General features: G+C 38.3%; 4 protein-coding genes and 1 non-coding gene across 6 annotated transcripts; 1 reads left to right on the top strand and 4 right to left on the bottom strand.

Annotated features, from left to right (window-relative positions):
* Positions 1 to 143: 143 nt before the first annotated feature.
* Positions 144 to 3734, bottom strand: LOC103442089 (V-type proton ATPase subunit C). Of its 2 annotated transcripts, none has more exons than XR_011571290.1 (11): positions 3423 to 3724; positions 3245 to 3313; positions 2869 to 2996; positions 2656 to 2755; positions 2203 to 2270; positions 1972 to 2113; positions 1663 to 1779; positions 1162 to 1456; positions 887 to 1014; positions 723 to 802; positions 144 to 550 (listed from the first exon to the last, which is right to left on the bottom strand). XR_011571290.1 is itself a non-coding variant. In XM_029107615.2 (11 exons), the coding sequence occupies exons 1-11, from the start codon at positions 3534 to 3536 to the stop codon at positions 448 to 450; spliced, it is 1131 nt and encodes a 376-aa protein (XP_028963448.2). In that variant the 5' UTR covers positions 3537 to 3734; the 3' UTR covers positions 144 to 447. The 2 variants fall into 2 exon arrangements, 1 of the variants encoding a protein (XP_028963448.2); XM_029107615.2 differs by having other exon boundaries at positions 887 to 970; positions 1331 to 1456; positions 3423 to 3734.
* A 63-nt stretch (positions 3735 to 3797) lies between these two features.
* Positions 3798 to 3870, bottom strand: TRNAK-CUU (transfer RNA lysine (anticodon CUU)). Its single transcript has one exon. It is a non-coding gene; the product is annotated as a tRNA-Lys (tRNA).
* A 215-nt stretch (positions 3871 to 4085) lies between these two features.
* LOC103442706 (B3 domain-containing transcription factor FUS3-like) lies at positions 4086 to 7692 on the bottom strand. Its single transcript, XM_008381520.4, has 6 exons — positions 6460 to 7692; positions 5233 to 5322; positions 5004 to 5104; positions 4836 to 4882; positions 4668 to 4744; positions 4086 to 4572 (listed from the first exon to the last, which is right to left on the bottom strand). The coding sequence occupies exons 1-6, from the start codon at positions 6805 to 6807 to the stop codon at positions 4282 to 4284; spliced, it is 954 nt and encodes a 317-aa protein (XP_008379742.2). The 5' UTR covers positions 6808 to 7692; the 3' UTR covers positions 4086 to 4281.
* Positions 7693 to 8846: 1154 nt separating this feature from the next.
* On the bottom strand, positions 8847 to 13187 carry LOC103442090 (long chain base biosynthesis protein 2a-like). Its single transcript, XM_070805212.1, has 12 exons — positions 12678 to 13187; positions 12519 to 12584; positions 12281 to 12369; positions 12030 to 12175; positions 11819 to 11943; positions 11645 to 11738; positions 11092 to 11255; positions 10638 to 10799; positions 10060 to 10186; positions 9729 to 9895; positions 9524 to 9631; positions 8847 to 9372 (listed from the first exon to the last, which is right to left on the bottom strand). The coding sequence occupies exons 1-12, from the start codon at positions 12801 to 12803 to the stop codon at positions 9274 to 9276; spliced, it is 1473 nt and encodes a 490-aa protein (XP_070661313.1). The 5' UTR covers positions 12804 to 13187; the 3' UTR covers positions 8847 to 9273.
* Positions 13188 to 14374: 1187 nt separating this feature from the next.
* LOC103442091 (histone H2A.Z-specific chaperone CHZ1) lies at positions 14375 to 14941 on the top strand. The gene has a single exon (XM_008380840.4). The coding sequence runs from the start codon at positions 14375 to 14377 to the stop codon at positions 14939 to 14941; it is 567 nt and encodes a 188-aa protein (XP_008379062.3).
* Positions 14942 to 17525: the final 2584 nt, after the last annotated feature.

Below are 17525 nucleotides of genomic sequence, written 5' to 3' on the forward strand. Positions count from 1 at the left end.
AGATTAAAGCGTAAACTTAATCCAATGTTGCAACAAAAGTGCAAGTTTTGATTGAAGGTTAGAAATGGGAGAAACACGCTCGAAAGTATGGAACAATATGCGTAAAAACCAAACATCCTCGCAAGAGCATTGAACAAAAGATGTCAAAGGGCTGAAAACCTAAAAGATATTATTCCCATCGTTTCTTTCAAATAATTAAAGAAATAGAGGTACAGCCAAGAACAAAGATTCCATGCTCTGCAGATATTAATACGTAGAGCCCCAAAAACTACCAAGTTTTAAGCACCAAATCAAAAGGAACCCTCACGAAGAATCCCAGAGCAGCAATTATAAATAAATAAACAAAGAATATGACTGTAAATGCTAATATACAAGTATCCCGTCCGCTCGCTGTTATTGTTGTCCAAAAAGATCCTCAGATTCCGACGGGGATAATCTAGCGCCCATTCAAACAAGATTGATCGTGAATGAAACATATGGATGTGCATCCGCATCACCTGCTAGACCAGGCACTCCTCCCCCGGCTTCATCATCAGTTTTCCAGAAGGTACTGCATTGTTGACAGACACATCAAGGACGTAAGGTAAGAGAGATGCGTTAAAAGCACACAGCACATCACACAAGGTTTCTTAGTATAGATTACAATTGATCAGTTATGTTTTATGGAAGAGTTAGGTTCTCCTTTTGTGTAAAACAAACAGAGAGAAAGCTTATGGACTTGCCTGTTGCCACTGTCGCATAATCCTTCAAGGATTGAACGGACTTTCTTCTCAGCTTTTGTAGTAGGGGCTAGCACGCATGCCTGAAATTTCATTTGAATATCCACTGCTTAGTCAAGAGAAAATGCTTGGTCGTAAACCAGTGACAACAGATGAAACTTATTTACCAAGAAATTTGGTGGTAAACCATATCTCAAAATGCTCTCTGCAAAGTCACGTACAGCACAAAAATGCATCCAGGAGCTAAAAACCTGCAGGCGAGAAACTAGCACATTTGAGTAAGAAATTTCCAAATCTGTCATAGGAGGGCATGCAAAAACAGGATATAATGATAGCATTAACAACATACGATAATAAAAGTACAACAATTCCACCAAGAATAATTCTGGAAAACTGTAACTAAGCAAGAGAGCGAAAAGCAGGCATTGTGCATGGAGGCCACTAAAATAAGGCCATCAGGGGAATCTTTAATTTAAGATTACCGGGTAGAGACACCCACAATACCACTGTCTTTCACAAAATGACCCATGCTACAGCAATTTTGCTACATTTTTACTGCACGGCCAGTGACATAACTTTGAACAAAGTAAACTGAGTGAAGCAAAAATTACCTCCCCGTAACTGGCATAGCACCACTGCAAAAGGGAAGCTCTTAAATTTTCTTGGTCTTGCACCAATTTTTCTAACTCCTGCTTTCGACTTTCTTGTGCTTCAGAACTGTATTCAAAATCACGAATCTGAACCACATGATAAAGAACCACGAGTCAGTTATAAAATTTCTCGGAGTGTAAAAAATGGAACTAGGATATTTGCACCAATCATCTCAATTGCAGTTACATTTATCATGAACAGTGATTTGATATGCATAAACTGATTAGGAGATTCATGTTTGCAACTTTCATGGGAAACCAGAACAGCATGTTCAAAAAACAAAAGTACTCACCTGGAACCCCTTTTCACGAGCACTTGTTCTAAAGTTATCTGCGACCCGATTAAACAGTGTTACACTGTAAAGAGCATATTCATTATCTTCAAATAACTTCTTGGAGGACCTGGGAACCTGAAAAATGCTTAATATGATCAAATAAGACTGAAAGAAGAAGGCTGCAATAAACATAAAAAAATAAAGTGCTAGCTGGTATTCCAAAACTTTGCAAGATAGGATGTACAAGTTGATCAACTATCTCCAACCAACTGCCATAACCCGGTGTCAGTAGCAGCTGAAGTAAAAAGCTCTGGAGGAAAGTCATACCACATAGTTAGTCAAGGTCTCATAGCTTGATAGCCAATCCTTCTGAGAGTACTTGGGAACAATTGCAAGGAGGGTCACTAGATGTTCTGAAACAATGATGTCCTCTGATTTCACTAAACTGGAAAGATCACGAACTGCTAAGCTGAAAAAACACCGAAAGATTAGTAAACCAAGAATCATAATAAAATAGGTCATACTATTGCAAAGATTAGAGTTATAGAAATATTATACCTTCCACTCTGCTTTCGATTGATAGCATTCAGTTGACTGCGGACATTATTATACTCGGCTACACGAACCTAACATAAGAGTCATAAAATGGTGATTTATTTTTCTTGCAAAGAGTCGGACTAAATATATTTAAATCCAACTTATCATTAAGTTGCTTGTTTGGGTAACAAACTAAGAAAAGGATACTTTTCAGAAGTTATGCAACTTGTGCTAAGAGCTGGAGAAACTAGGCTCAGCACCATTAACTATAGTCATTCACTTCTCCAGCAACAAATATCATCTGTTATATCAACAAATTCCATCCTTTAACAACAACAGCTTGGGCCCCCTCATCACAACAAAGAAATGCTTGTAGTGACAACAACATATGGAGTATGTATAGTTTATCACTCCAATAAGTTTATCGAGAAACTCACATCTCATCAGGTTGAAGGAAAAAATATGAAGCATTACCTTGAGATCATCCTCAATCTTTGCAACCTGACCATGTATGCTATCTATCACCTCCTTCAAAGGCGACATTGTCGGATACTTGGCTTCATCCCAAACGAACCTAATACAACAAAAATAAAAAATTCAATACTCAGTCACAGACGGTGACCACAGATAAACCAAAACACCACACCTCAAGTCCATTATTGATCTCAATGAACTGTGAATTAATACCTGGTGAGGTATGAATCGACAGGCACTCCATCGACAGTCAGAGCGCTACTCTCCACGCCTGAAACCCTCTCAAGCTCCTCGATCTGGCGCCTGATCTTATGAGAAACACCCTCTACAAAGTTGTTGGACTGCAAATTGCCAAAAATCACAAAATTAAAACTAAAATTTACAGATCGGAGCAAAGAAAAAATTGCATCCTAATTGCGACAAATTAGACTTCAACAACTATAAAGAGATTATTCTCAGGCAATGAGATTTCAATCGGATAAGGTAAAATGTCAGAAAATTATCATTGAAAAAAGATAATTATTGGTATATTAAGCTACCAAACAAGTTTCAGAATTCCAAATTATCAATACAATAATCGGGAGAATACCTTCAAGAGGTCGTCGCTGAGGGAGAGAAGAGAATCCAGGGTTCCAACACGGAGATTAGGAATATTGAACTGCAAAAAGTGTTTGATACAATTAAATTAAATGAGAAGAGAAATGAATTGGAAAAGTTCAGATCAGATCTTGAAAAATCAGAAGAAGGAGAGAAATAGGAGTAAGTACTCTGTAGAGGGGAGTGTCGAAGGAATGCTTGGAGATTTTTTCCTGCAGACGGTTCCATAGAGAAGACGCCGAGTTTTGAACCGGCAGAGACACCACCCAATACCTGCTCGCCATTCAATCCACCCACCTAATCAATCCGCTCACCCTTCTCTCCTTCTCGCAGCTCGCTCTGTGCTTCTGCTTCTCACTCCTCAAACTCCCTCTCTCTCTCTCTCTCTCTGCTGAGTGCTGCTTCTCCTTCTTCTTTTGTTTTCTGTAGATTTCTATTTTCGTGTTTAATTCCCGATTTCTTTTTCCCTGCCAAAATTATATATTTATTAATAGGAAATTAATGAAACGGGTTTGAAAATTTTGAGTAAAATAAATAAAAAAAAACGCCCACCGTGGGGCTCGAACCCACGACCACAAGGTTAAGAGCCTTGCGCTCTACCAACTGAGCTAGACGGGCTACCCATCTGTCGTTAGACAAAATTCCTAAATTGACGGTTAAGTAAACAGCATGAGTCAATTCTTGGATAATGTTAGATCTGTGGAACTAGATTACTCGTTCCAATTACATATTTTGTTAATCTTTTTACATATTCAATACTCATTTCAGTTTCTTGTGCAAGAAAATTGGAAGATTAATCGATATCATAAATCTATCCAGAAAATTAAACAAAATACATGTCACAAATTTCTACACTCGCTCCTGCCTTTATTGGTGCATACGATCAACTGTCAAAATACATTACAAAGGTACAAAAAGAGAGAGTCGGACTCATTTGGTGACTTTCACTTAGGTGGTTACATATTTTCATATAGTTGCATGCAATGCCCTTTATACTGATGTTGCACATATATTAGTTTACGCTAAAACTTAACAGAAGTCGTCAAGAGACAAGTTCTCAACAGATCCAAAACTTTCATGCAGAGACCCATTTCTGGAGTAGTTTGTCATCATTGATCCCCCGGAAAAATCAAGCAGAGAGTCGTTTGAGTAGGTGGTGGTGTCATACACAAATGACAAGCCCGCAGTCGTATCCTCTTCCATTTTCGGCATGTAAAAAGAACTCGACTCCTGCATATAGAGGTCATTCACCGCAATGTTCATACCACTTATGTCTCCGTATACATGATCTTGGTCAGATGCCTTTCTTGCCTGAATGACCTGCAAATGCACATACGGTCAAGAACAACTTAATTAGTATCTGTTTAATTAATGATCAAATCATCTTGAACTGTATAATGGTCTGGTCACCCTACGTAATTCTGGTTGTGATTGTCTTGGTAAACCATGATATAATCTCCAAACTGCAAGCCATGTGCATTAACAAATTCACCTGAAAAAAAAAACATTCAACATTACAAGATTGATAATCCAATATAAGAACCGAATGTTTGATATAAGGGAAAGAAGGCAGAGATATGTACCCGTATTTTCAAGTACATACATTCGGCTGTTGTTATTAGGCCAAAACCTGATTAATTAGAAAAGGCAACAGAAGTAGATGACTTTTTGTGCAATCATAAATTGCCAGAAAATTGATCGGGGCTTGAAAGGAATAGAGAACTCGTTAAAGATATCGAGGAGCTTCAAACCTGTACTTGAAGCTCCAAACATGCAGACCATCTATGTCATCCATGTTGATTGCCATTCCTTCCTTTGATTCGAGGGTAGGGAGATGAGCCTCGGCTGCTTTCTGCAATTAAGTAAACAATTTGGCATTGTCATATACATATGAATCTTTAATAGCTCAATTAGTTAGCATGATACTATTCATATCATAGCCAGTGCCATTTACAAATGCGATACATATTGAGTAATTACCTTGGGGAGTATCATTCTTCTGAGAGAGCTCACATCACTATTCTTTAGCTCTTTTTGGAAAAGAAATCGCAACCGTGTTGGATCAATTACCTGAAGCATCCAGATCCATTCATGATATCATTGAAATCAGACCCAGGCAAAAAAAGATATGCATCGAACAAACTTGTCTTGAGATAAGTGACAAGTCACAAAGGTGCAATGTTTTTCTACCGTGTCGTGTCTTGGACAACAAATCAAATGATGATTAGCATTTTAGCAAAGTTGGAACCTTCAGAATCTAGAATCCAAGCTAGATTAATATTAGGGACTCTATATCAAATACGAATAAATCCAACTAAGATTCGCTCATCAAACATTACTATAAAGAGTGAACTTGTCAATTCTTCGGCCTTTTAACTAAAAAAAAAAAGGTGAACTCATCAATGGAACGGTTATTTAACTATACAATGTTCATATCGAATATGACAAATTCATACTATAGAGTTTCCCAGAATCTATATCTAAGGGGAAGGGGGTTTATGGGGACTCCTTTCGAACACATACAAATTTATTAGTAAAGGTTGTTATATACGTCATGTACGTTGACATACATCAATCTATCAGTAGATTTATACAGTTGGTGCCCAACCTGATCATGCCATCACATAGATTAAGTTCATAAATATTGGATCCGACTGATTCCATTGAACCAACAAATCATTACAAAGTAAAATAAAATAGTTAATATTTCAAAAGGAAATCCCCCCAAAGAAAAACATTCAATTGCCTTTGATTAATCATCCAAATCACAACATTTATAACGAAGCCGGAAACTTCATTTATAAAATTTGATAGAGTGATTAATTGTAAGTGGAAGGGTCATATATCCAGTCCTTGAAAAAGGTCAATCAAATCAATCTAGTCTTTGTACCAAAAAAAATTAAAATAATAAAAATAAATAAATGGAAGAAAATCAAGCAAAAAATACAAATCAAATTAACATACATCTGATGGAACAGTGTCAGATCATATGGACCGAAAACTAAAACATCAGATTTCAAGTAATTACCAAAGGGGGAGCACATAAATCTCAGAAAAATAATTAAATAAATAAGAAAATAATTCAATTAAATTTAACTCAAACAAAGAAGGGTAAAATTTGAAGAACAAATTAATAAGCAAATAATACTAAATTTATATACGTATGAGAAGTAGAGGGAAAAGGAAAGGGAAATTAAGGAAGCTCACACGTGCAGGAGGGAGAGTGGAGGGGGGTGGTAGCACGTGCGAGGGGTTGGAGGAAGCAGCACCAGCGAAAGAAGAGAGGTCGTGAAAGTTGATGATGGAGGATCGCCTATGTCTGGTCATTCGTTTCTTCCTGAGGACACCGAAACTGGTCACAGCACGGACAAGGTCATGGATCGATCCGCTCCGCTCCGACCCGTGAACTTTACTCTTGTGATCCGGGTTATCCTTGTCCCCCTTGGCAATGACAAGGCCGAGCTCAGCCCCTACACCTGCCCTCAAGCCAGAGGCCTCGGTTTTCTCACGAAGGCCGCCACCTGCTACAGCTGCTGCCGCCGCTGTTTGGTCCATTAAACCAAAAGCAAAAGTGTTAAAAAGCAAAGCAAATTACTAGTACAGGTTGGACCTTGGATTTCAGTAACAGTGGCTGTGAAGGACGCTCGGCAGTCGCGAAATGGGTGGGCTACCTCTTTGGAAAGAGAAGAATATATATCTAGCTTAGCTAGGTGGTTCTGGAGGTGTGTGCTACTCCCAGCTTAATTTGCTACCTTTTTCTTAATTTTTGTTTAATTTTCCTTTTTTTCTTTGCTATTTTTGGCAAGGGCTTTTGGAGAATAAAGTTGCTGCGGGTATCCTTGATTTTCCAGTGACATTTGTGCAGCCTGCATTTAGTCTTATCATGATTTATAAAAGCTTTTTCTTTGCTCTCTTTTTTCACATCTGTTTAATTGTTTATGTGCAAATGGGTTGTATGTATTAATGTATGGAAGAAAAAGCCAGATTTAGGGTTTAGCTATGGTGTTCGCAATGGAGCAATTTACAAAAGAGGACCTCTTGTTCTGGGTCGGATGACAAATGTGCAATATGCATTCATGGTTTTGTTTATTTTTATTAAACCTAGCTAGCTAGTTAACTTAATTATCAAACCATGGTTAGTGTTAAGAAGTGTGGAGGGGATGGTGGGGGAGGGGGAGGAGGGGATAAGGTGGGGGTGGTGGTAGTTGGAGAGTGGCCAACGGAGGAGTGACGGATGGACAGTGAAGACAGCAATGTTGGGCTGAGATGAACCTCCAGGTGTTGCAAAAGTTCTGACTCCCCATGCAACTGTGTAATCAATTCAATGGCATCTCTCCCTCCTCTCTCTCTCTCTCTCTCTCTCTCTCTCTCCCGACTTTTTCTCTTTCTCTTTCATGTGATGAAACCAGACTAGACACCCTCCTCTCTCTCTCTCTCTCTCTCTCTCTCTCAGCGAGACGAACAAGAGAGTTTTACGTATGGTAGGGATGAAGGAGGGTTTTCGGTGTGATACTCACACCATGGACTATTTTACTCACTAATCACATCAAGCATAATTTATTAAAACGGACGGCCGGGATCGTTTAATTCCAAAAATCTACGGCTATCTGATTTAAGTGACTATAAAAACAGACCTCTAGGCTCCATCCGATTTCCAGATTTTACGCCACTTATTCTGATTCACATTCAGACTTCGCCTTTTTCTTTTTATTTATTACGACATCCATTTCCATTTAAAACTTTGAATTTTTGTGCTGACATGAGCTCGAGGAAATGTACTCCTCTTTTAGTGTTCGAATTCGAATTTTCTTCTTTATAATTTAAAATTTGAAATATATTTTGTTGTAAAATATATAGCTGGAAATTTTGGGAAATACCTTGTTCAGGGTAAAAAAAAAAAAATTAAATATTTGAAATAAGGGGCATCAATAGATTTATACGTGAACAAAACTTTGAGACTCAAACATAACTATAAAAACAATTAAATAATTAATGATCAAAATTAAAATGGTGACATAAGGAAAAAATTTTGCACTATACATTGTATTGTGGGTAAATTTGGGAAATACCTTTTTTGCCCGTTATCACTCCTCTTTTAAACCTCAAATATGCTTCCGCTGCCACTTGGATGCCATGCAAAAGTGAATCAAATGATGTTTCTTTTTTAGCAATACTAGGTAAATCGATTTTTATATTTACAAATCATATCATTTGTCATTAATAGAAAATAAACATGTTAATTATATACTTAAATAGATGGTCGACCTGGTATTATCTTTTTTTTGTTCGAATAAATGAAGTTATAAATTAACAACTCTTAACTTAGACTCGCATCTCGAGTAAATAAAAGTGTTTATTCACCACTCTCAAGTGACAATAATAGTCATCATAGTTGAATAATTTAAATTTTAATATTTGCTTCTATAAGTTAATCAGCATCACCGTCACTTAAAAAATACATTCTAATTACAGCAATACCAAGGTAATTATTGTGTTCGAGAACTATACTGTGTACCATTTGCTGCAAATTGGCCTTGCAATTCGCCCATTTAATTTGAATTTTATGAACTGTTCAGGTGAAGAAAAGATAGATATTGAGTTGACCATTTGTCATTGTAATTGCTGGAAAATAACTAACAAAAATAGCAAATTCTGGTCACAAACTAACAGGTTCCATTTGTACAACTCTTACGAAGAAAAGAGAAAAGCAATATAAATAAACAAAACTAGTAGAAGTTAGAACAGTGAAACACTTATCCCTCCCAACGCATGAATGAGGCTGAAATCGACCATGTATGAACAAAAAACGCCCTATACGAGCGAAGCACGGTGCAGACCTTTGATATAGAGAGTACCACATTACAACGGGAGCTGATGATAAGGCAAAGTTAAATCACAAGGTACAGACTGACATACGTGATCAAATATCCTAGACTCTAGTCCAGCTTCCCCTGCCCCTTTTATGCCTCACAAATGACATTTCAATGCTCTAAGGCATCCCTCCATCTGCACTTTTGCTAATCAGTCCAGCTTCAGCAACCTTTCTTCTTCGGCCTGCGCCTTCTTTGGTTCAGCAGGGAAGTATTTTATGCCCACCAGATCGCCAACTCTGCCAATGACCTGAAAGAACCAAACCCCAAAACAATGTCAAGGCACAAACTCTCACATTGCAACCAATATTGCAACTGTGTTACAAGGATGTTGCATATAATTGGAAGAACATGAAGCCAGGGAATGGATGTCCAATAGTACAAGTTATACATGAATTTACCTCCAAGGCTTTGATCAAGTCTTCCCTTGTATGAGACGCGGATATGCATATACGTGCCCTTGCCAACAGTAGCGGGGTTGCTGGAAATGCTACTGTCACAACAGCTACCTGTAACAGCACCATTTATTCAGGGTAATTTAAGTTGACTTAGGAGCAACAGAAAACTATAACCATAGCAGACAACTGTGGGGGCACTTGGACTCACATTCTGCTTGAGGCACTCCCGTGAGAAGGCAGGAATTTTGGCTGGGTTGTAAAGCATAATTGGCATTACCGGAGAGTCATTATCCCCCAAAACCTCAAAACCCATTTTTTGTAGTTCTGACCTGAAAAAGTTGCTATTCTCCCGTATCCGTGCAAGTTTTTGGGCACCTATAAGGAAACAAAATTTTTTTCAGTCATCGTCTATAGAGAAGAAGCATTAAAGGCTAAAGACATTTGCAGAATATCTACTAAAAACAAGACATACCAAAGAAAACAGAAGAAAACAAAAACAAAGAGAAATTGAGGAGGCAGAAACAAGTATCTATCAGCACCTCTATTGGAACCATCCTCTCCAAGAAGGACCTTTATGGCGCATATTATTTGTTGGGCTGCTGGTGGTGATATTGAAGTTGCATAAAGATGAGCAGGGCAAGTGTACTTCAAGTATTGTATAAGCTCCTGGACATAACAGCATCGACCACGTTAAATTCAATAAGGAGCTCATGATGTCTTTTAAATAACTCTGCAAAGACGCACCATGTGAATAAAAAGATGGCATAACTGAGGCATTGCAAAGTGTTTGTTATGAAGAGAATATAAAAACTCAATACATGGTAATTTGTCTAACGGCTAAGAATAAAAAAACTCAATTTATCATGCAACAGAGAAAGCCTTCTGCCAAAATCAACAAATGCTTTTCAACTAAGAGTTAAAAAGTGTGTTCAGTCAGGTTGATCATCCAGAAATACCACTTAAGTAAAAGATACCAACAGCCAACCAGTCATATAGATTATGCAGAATTGAGTCTCTCCTATTTCAATGAATGCCTTTTCCACATTGAGAGTCTGGCTAGATCACACCATGCACTGATCAACAAATTCAAAGTATAAGGAAAGTTCAAAAAACAAACCTTAGATCCTGAAATATAGCCACCACATGATCCAAATGATTTTGTAAATGTTCCCATCATGATATCTACATCAGCTGTATTGACTCCTAAGAGCTCACAAACACCTCTTCCAGTTTTCCCTACCGCTCCAATGCTGTGGGCCTCATCCAAATATGTATATGCCTAAGACAAGAAAGGAAGTTGCTGAGAATAAATACATAATATCCAAACTGCTCAGTAATAGTTTAGTAAGGTAGTTCCCCATTAATTAGAAAAGTAATACAGTCCGTTAAAGGATGCTTCACAAAATGTTGATTTTATTCTCTGTTGTGACGAATGACCTTTAATATGCGTGCGTCTCTAAGTTTTAGACAAACCCATAAGAATTATATTTATCCTGTGAAAAATGAAATATACTGCATAGAACTACAAGACCAGACAACATATATTGAAGTGAAAGCTACCAAGGTGCAACCTTATATTTTTTGCAGATTGCTATAATCTCAGGAAGTTTGCAAAGCTCCCCTTCCATGCTGTATATCCCCTCCACAATGACAATTATCTTCTTCCAGGGTCTGCGGGTCCTAGGCTGACCCTCTGCGATTTTTTCTCTCAAAACTTCCTCTAAATGAGCAGGAGCTGTAAACAACGCAACAAGTAGATATAAGGGTGCAACTCCAACCTGAGCTTCTCATTTTTCTTTTAATTTTAATGAGTAAAACTCTATTCATGTTAGAAGCAACATATTGGAAATGCATATCCGATTAACAGCCCTTTCATTCGAGTAATTAAATAAATCCATAACACGGATTAGGAAAACGGGCAAATAACCGAAAAACCTGTCATTTACTTGCAAAACTCCTGCCTAACCCCACAGTCTTTGCAATTAAATATAAACTAACACTTCCTCAGTGTGCTCTCTTTGTATAAAAATATACACCATCATTTAAAACCTGAAATGTAGAATTTGATGCTGAGAACAAATCCTCAGCATCCACGCTATACAGTATAGTAACTAAAGAACTTACTATTGTGTTGGAAAACACAAACTCTAGCTCCAGATCCTCTTGCGCCATTGACAATGGAGTTGTGGTTCAAAGAATCACTAACAATCAAGCCTCCCTGTAAAGTCAAATGGCACATATTCAGATAAGGAATGTAACACAAAATTAGAAGTCATACATTTGAGAAAAGATGCAAACCTTCCCCATCAGAACAGGAAGGATAGCAGAGTTTGTAACATAACCCATTCCGAAAACTATAGCAGCAGGTTTCCCAACAAAATTTGCAACACACTCTTCCAGCTCATTATGCAAATCCGTGGTGCCTGGTGATAGAAGCAAATCATGGTAAATTCATTTAGAAAAATAGGTCAAACAATTTTTCCTTGCAAAGTAGTATTAGTATACCAACCGCCATCAACTCGGCTACTACAGGTACTGGGAGAATATTTTTTCAACGTCTCAATAGCGCGAGGTGTGCAGTACTCATCAGATGCAGCAAAGCCAAGGTAATTGTAAGATCCCAAGTTAAGGCATCTACTGGTTTTTTTGGTTAGTCTGCATCAGCCGAGTTACACAATGAGAATATAAATCAAGAAAACATAACAAAAGGCGTGAAATATACATGAAATTGCGAAATTGGAGGAAATTTGTAATCGTTACTTGAGTGTTTTGTTGTAGTCATTGGAGTAGCGTTCAACCACATCAAACCAAGCATCAGGAGCACTTGCAATAGGCCTATTGAAACAGTCCTGACCAGTCAAAACTTTAAAAAATTAACCAGAATTATCAATAATTATGTTTATGGGACTCCATGGAATTCATGCTTAATTGCAGGACCAGCTGCATCCATTTCATACAGCTGAAGAAATATAACACAATCAAATGAAAACCAAAATACCTGAATTCGAAGATAAAGCCGGCGTATATAGAAATCTTCAAGTCCTAAACAGATTGGAGCATAACCCTGATTTTTGCAACAAAACAATGCCTTTTTAAACATAAAATTACAGGAAAAACTAAACAATAGGAACAAAATTATGTACAATGATTACGGAACCTGCAAATTGCTAGCACTCCACCAGTCGATGATTTTGCGGAAGAAATCTCTGACTTGGCCGAAAACGAAGAGCAATCCATAGCTGAAGTACGTGGTTAACGCGGTTAAATAAGGGATAGCAATCATTTTCGCGGTGGGACGATTGTATGATCCGAAAGCTACGTCGTTTAAGCTGTTTGAAGCTTGGCGACGAGAACCGGATCGGGGAATCTGGGAGTTTCGGAGCTGTGAGTAGGAGTTTCTGAGGGTATGTAGTTCAGAGATGCGGTGTAGATCCGGTATTCGAGTCGGGTTGACCCGTTGGATGGGTCAGACTCGGATGGGGAAGAGGATGAGAGGAGATGGGAGGAGGGTGGTGGTGAATAGTCGTCCAATCTTTTACGGTGCCCCACTTTTTTTGTTTCAATTCATTGACCGCGTTGGCGCTGCCGAAGATTTCCGAGCCAACATCAAATTGGGAATATTTTACGCTTACCAGGTCATTAGAAACGGCGAATAATTTTCCCACCAAAAATTGACAACGAATATTATTTTAGTGGGAAATAAAGTTGAATGCGTTACAACTTAGAACTTGCTGGTTATGTAAAAAAAAAAAAAAAACTTTAACAGAAAACTTATAATACTGTTCATTTTAAAGAAAAACTACATCTTTATACTAAAATGTCATTAATGGTACTATTTACTTTGCCCTTTATTTTGTCATTTTCGTTAAAACTCAAAGTTTTCAAACTCTTTTCATTAGTTTTTCTAAAAAAAAACAGAAGGAAATCTCCATTTTCATTAAAATTAAAATGTTTCATGTGATATAAATAAGACATTATAATAGTTTTGTTTAAAGAGAACATATTATTGTTTTGAACGTAATAGCTTAGTCTATATTGTTCTAAGTTTAAAATTCATTGTATTGTTGTCACTTTTGATGATCCAATTGGTAAGTAAATCTTTGTTTGTCTTTCAAAATGGTCAATGAGTTCATTTCTAGCTCATACAGAAGCCAATTTGATGTAGAACAATGACAAATATCTAACGATATATTTGTGCGTAAAAGTGAACAAAAGTCGCATAATTGTTGCTAAGAGTTATAATTTGACAAAAAAATGACCCATAAGAATAAAAGAAAACTAATTAACAGAGCTTGAAAACTTTGTATTTTAATAAAAAAGACAAAAATGTGTTGTAAGTGAATAGTACAAATAATGACTTTTTAAAGTAAAAATGTAATTTTCTTTAAAAATAAACAAGTATCATAAGTGTTTCGTTAAAATTCCTGAAGAATAAAGGAAACAGCAATAGATTTCTTCAAATTGGGTAAAAATAGGTTTTGGGGAGGATTTGGTATGAGGTAGGAGCATAACGAGTGATTACGAACATTATAATGGATGTGGTTTAAATTTTTGAATAATATTATTCGTGCACTTGTTTTCAGACAATATCAAAAAATTTCCTTATGTATTTTAGAAAATTACTGAGTGACTTAAATAAATACAAATATGACGCAATTTGCTAACAAACAAAACCCTAAAAAAGTAAGATTAAAACCGAGGGAAAATTCTTGGTGCCGCAGGCGGCAGACCTCTCGTACGAATTGGGATCCCCTCGACAACTCTTTGTGGCGTTTCAAAACCCTAAACTTACCACCCAATACCAAGAGCTCCAATCTCTCTCCTTGTTAACCTCTCACTAAAGCTCACTCACCCATGGCTGAGACTAAGGACCAAGGCGAACTCACATTTCCCGCGAAGCGCAAACCCGATCTCAGCTGCGGCGACCAGCCCGACTGCCCCAACAAAACCCAGAAGCTTGAAGTTCCCGATCACCGTCCGTTGGCTGCCGAGCCACAAACTCAAAACCCAGAAAATTTCCACAACAATTCCTCCGCTGGCGAAGAGAAAATCTATAAGTTTGAAGCCAGTGCTGACCTCGAAGACGAAGACGAGGAGGAAGAGTACGACGCAGAAAACGACTGTGAAAAGTCTAATGGGAAGGCGGAGGTGAATCCCAAGGGGAAGGGGATTATGAGAGATGACAAGGGCAAAGGGAAACTGGTAGAAGAAGATGACGACGACAGCGACGATGATTCGAGCGACGGCGGAAGCGAATTTGAAGACGGAGACAGTGATTTGTCGGATGATCCTCTTGCGGAGGTCGATTTGGATAACATTCTTCCTTCGAGGACTCGAAGACGGCAGGTGCAGCCAGGGGTTTACATTGCTAATGACATTGGAAACGAAGAAGAAGATGACAGTGATGACAGCGATGATTGATTTGAGGAGGAAGGTCAGTAAAACCACCAAAATTAGCAGGCAAAAATTGGCATTATGTTTTGCAAAATAGTATTAGTAGCAAGTGATTCGATGAGGTTATGCTAATTAGTTGCTCTATGCGAACACATTGCAGCTAAGGCTGTGAATACTTTATGTAATTCGATCTAAGTATTTAGTCCTTATTGGATTCTATCATTCCGTCGGTATTATCCTCCTTCAACCTCAGTTTTGAAGTGTGTGTGCATATGTTTATGCTTTTTGTTAACATGGCAGAGTAGTGGCTACAAGCTGTAATTTTAGAAATCATGTGGGCAAACTTGATCAAAACTCGAACTTTTTGTTAGGAAGACAAAAGTTTTGAGAGCGCAAACATGTCGAACTTTCTGTAGTTTTAGTACCATCTCCTCTAGTCCCTGACCCCCTATGGGGATTTCCAGGTGGTTAGTCTTACTAATTCCACAGGCATCATTAAGGTTTAAAGCTGGACTGTCTCGCTGAAGAGTTTGCCTTGGCTAGAAATAGCGAGGTCACTTCAAGGAGAAAAAGGAGAGAAGATTCAGTAACCCTTAGCTCTAGTTAAGGAAGTGATTTATCAATTGGCCTTTTGAAGGACATCACTTGCCTATGCCAACGTAGCAGTTCTGAGCTAGGTCACTAGGTATGATGCTATGTGGGATTCTGTGATGTGGTACAGTCCAAATCACATTGTAGTTCTGAAGTTATCGTCATACAAGTGGATAATCTGTCATAGGGTATCCGTCTATTATTATTGATTGCTCCTTTTTCCAATCACATGAAAATACCATTACTTGGAATGGTCCAATGGAGAATGGAGGAATGATTTTGATGTGATCCTCACCTATAGCATTTTGTTTCGTTTAAATCTGCTTAATTTGGCCGAATCTTAGTCTCTTTATATTGTCTGTAGATTATGAATTGCGTTGCCTATGTGGTCAGTCTGGATCTGGAAGACTTCAGTGTCGGTAAATATATGCATTGGTTATACCTAATCTTCTTTGCATATGGAAATTTTAGTACTTATCTGCAAGGCCGGTGATTGCTTTTTTAGTTTTCCAACCCCCAAATCATACTAGAGGTCAAGGATTATTTTTCTCCATTGTTTGTTACCCATCTTTGTTTGACTATATGAGGAATCGAGGATCAAGTTCTATTGTCCCCTATATGTGGTGCCATCTGGAGACAGAGGGTTGTGACTTACCTGTAACACATGTTTTCCGCTCTGCGTTGGTCGTATAAATGTTGCTCTATTTCTTCTCCTCTTCCCTTGGCTGACACAACATATGGGTAACTGGAGATGACTATGTCTTAGATTTTACTGGTTGTTATGCACATATTTTGTGGAGTTGAGAGGTGCAAATTATATGGTCTATGCTGCCCCCCCTTTGTCTATCTATGCAGTTGATCTTTTCTTGTTTATTGTTTCTCTCTTTTCCACTTTTCTTTTGGTCTATAAGACACTTTTCTTTTGGTCTATAAGATGATATTGAACTGAAATGATTTCCTTTTCCCATTTTGTTCTTCTTTTGCACACTCCCCATTTTGTTTTGGGATGTTAAAAGCCCTTGGCATGTTCATTCTTGGAAGTTGGAAGCATCCTTGCCCCCAACTTGGGCTTTGGCCCATAAGTGGAGATCCTCTCACTGGTGGACCGAGAACTGAAAAGGCGTAAAGTAGATTCTGAGGACAGTTCCACTAGAGGACCCTTTTTCCTTCTTATTATTATTCTCTTAACCATTTCACTCTACAATCGAGCTTAATAAAATGACTTACATGGAACGGGTCATGGCCGTGTGCTGTCACGGTGCAATAAAACACCAACGGGGAACTTGTACTAGTGCTACGCACCATGTAGTGTGTTGCTTGTTTATAAAAGCCAAGGGCAAGTCTGAATCCCCATATTCAGCACCACCACAAAGATCACATGCATCGCATTAGCTAAAGAGTCAACTGGTCGTGCAGGTTTGTACTATGTATCATATTATATGTATCGAGTATGAAGTAGTATAATGTGGGGATCCAAAAAATCTGCACCTGGCTGGCCCATCTGTCGTCCCGCTAACTGACGTTATGAATTGAACTACCCTCCTCCATAGATTGCATTGCATGGCCCCCCATAGCCTTAGCCCTTGCCCCTTGCCCTACCTAGGTTTGTCAATTCTAATTGTTTTTCTTCCTTCGTCTTCCAAAAGGGGAAGGGAAGATGACGTCATCGTCATCGTCAACCTAGCTAACTATTAGCTAACAGTAACAAAAGTTATGTGGTCATTTAATTTCCCACTCTCTCTCTCTCTCTCTCTCTCTCTCTCTCTCTCTCTCTCTCTCTCTCTTGTTTATACAGATACCCGGGAGACGACGACCATGACCACCCATTCGTATTGTCTTGGTTTGCTAAGTTTGGATTACTTACTATCAAGCCACGAGGGTGGGGACAGACACTTCTAGCTACTGTATCACTTGCTTGGACTCGGAGTTGGGAGTCTTGGGACCAAGTTTTATAATTTATGACAGTTATACATAATATATTTGCCTTGCCTCTCTCGTCTCAGTCGCTTTCAGCCTACTT

This window comes from Malus domestica, chromosome 09, assembly GCF_042453785.1.
Source record: "Malus domestica chromosome 09, GDT2T_hap1".
NCBI classification, from domain to species: domain Eukaryota; kingdom Viridiplantae; phylum Streptophyta; class Magnoliopsida; order Rosales; family Rosaceae; genus Malus; species Malus domestica.

What these genes read in the sequence shown, in the direction of transcription:
- LOC103442089 (XM_029107615.2), bottom strand. Translation starts at nt 3,536, where the DNA reads ATGGCGAGCAGGTATTGGGTGGTGTCTCTGCCGGTTCAAAACTCGGCG. An exon ending in TCGACACTCCCCTCTACAGA is followed by an intron (nt 3,314 to 3,422) that starts GTACTTACTCCT and finishes CACTTTTTGCAG; the next exon opens with TTCAATATTCCTAATCTCCG. An exon ending in AGATTGAGGATGATCTCAAG is followed by an intron (nt 2,271 to 2,655) that starts GTAATGCTTCAT and finishes CTCTTATGTTAG; the next exon opens with GTTCGTGTAGCCGAGTATAA.
- LOC103442090 (XM_070805212.1), bottom strand. Translation starts at nt 12,803, where the DNA reads ATGATTGCTATCCCTTATTTAACCGCGTTAACCACGTACTTCAGCTAT. An exon ending in GACTACAACAAAACACTCAA is followed by an intron (nt 12,176 to 12,280) that starts GTAACGATTACA and finishes CGGCTGATGCAG; the next exon opens with ACTAACCAAAAAAACCAGTA. An exon ending in GGGAGTGCCTCAAGCAGAAT is followed by an intron (nt 9,632 to 9,728) that starts GTGAGTCCAAGT and finishes GTGCTGTTACAG; the next exon opens with GTAGCTGTTGTGACAGTAGC.
- LOC103442091 (XM_008380840.4), top strand. Translation starts at nt 14,375, where the DNA reads ATGGCTGAGACTAAGGACCAAGGCGAACTCACATTTCCCGCGAAGCGC.
- LOC103442706 (XM_008381520.4), bottom strand. Translation starts at nt 6,807, where the DNA reads ATGGACCAAACAGCGGCGGCAGCAGCTGTAGCAGGTGGCGGCCTTCGT. An exon ending in CCACTCTCCCTCCTGCACGT is followed by an intron (nt 5,323 to 6,459) that starts GTGAGCTTCCTT and finishes TGGATGCTTCAG; the next exon opens with GTAATTGATCCAACACGGTT. An exon ending in GAAGAATGATACTCCCCAAG is followed by an intron (nt 5,105 to 5,232) that starts GTAATTACTCAA and finishes ACTTAATTGCAG; the next exon opens with AAAGCAGCCGAGGCTCATCT.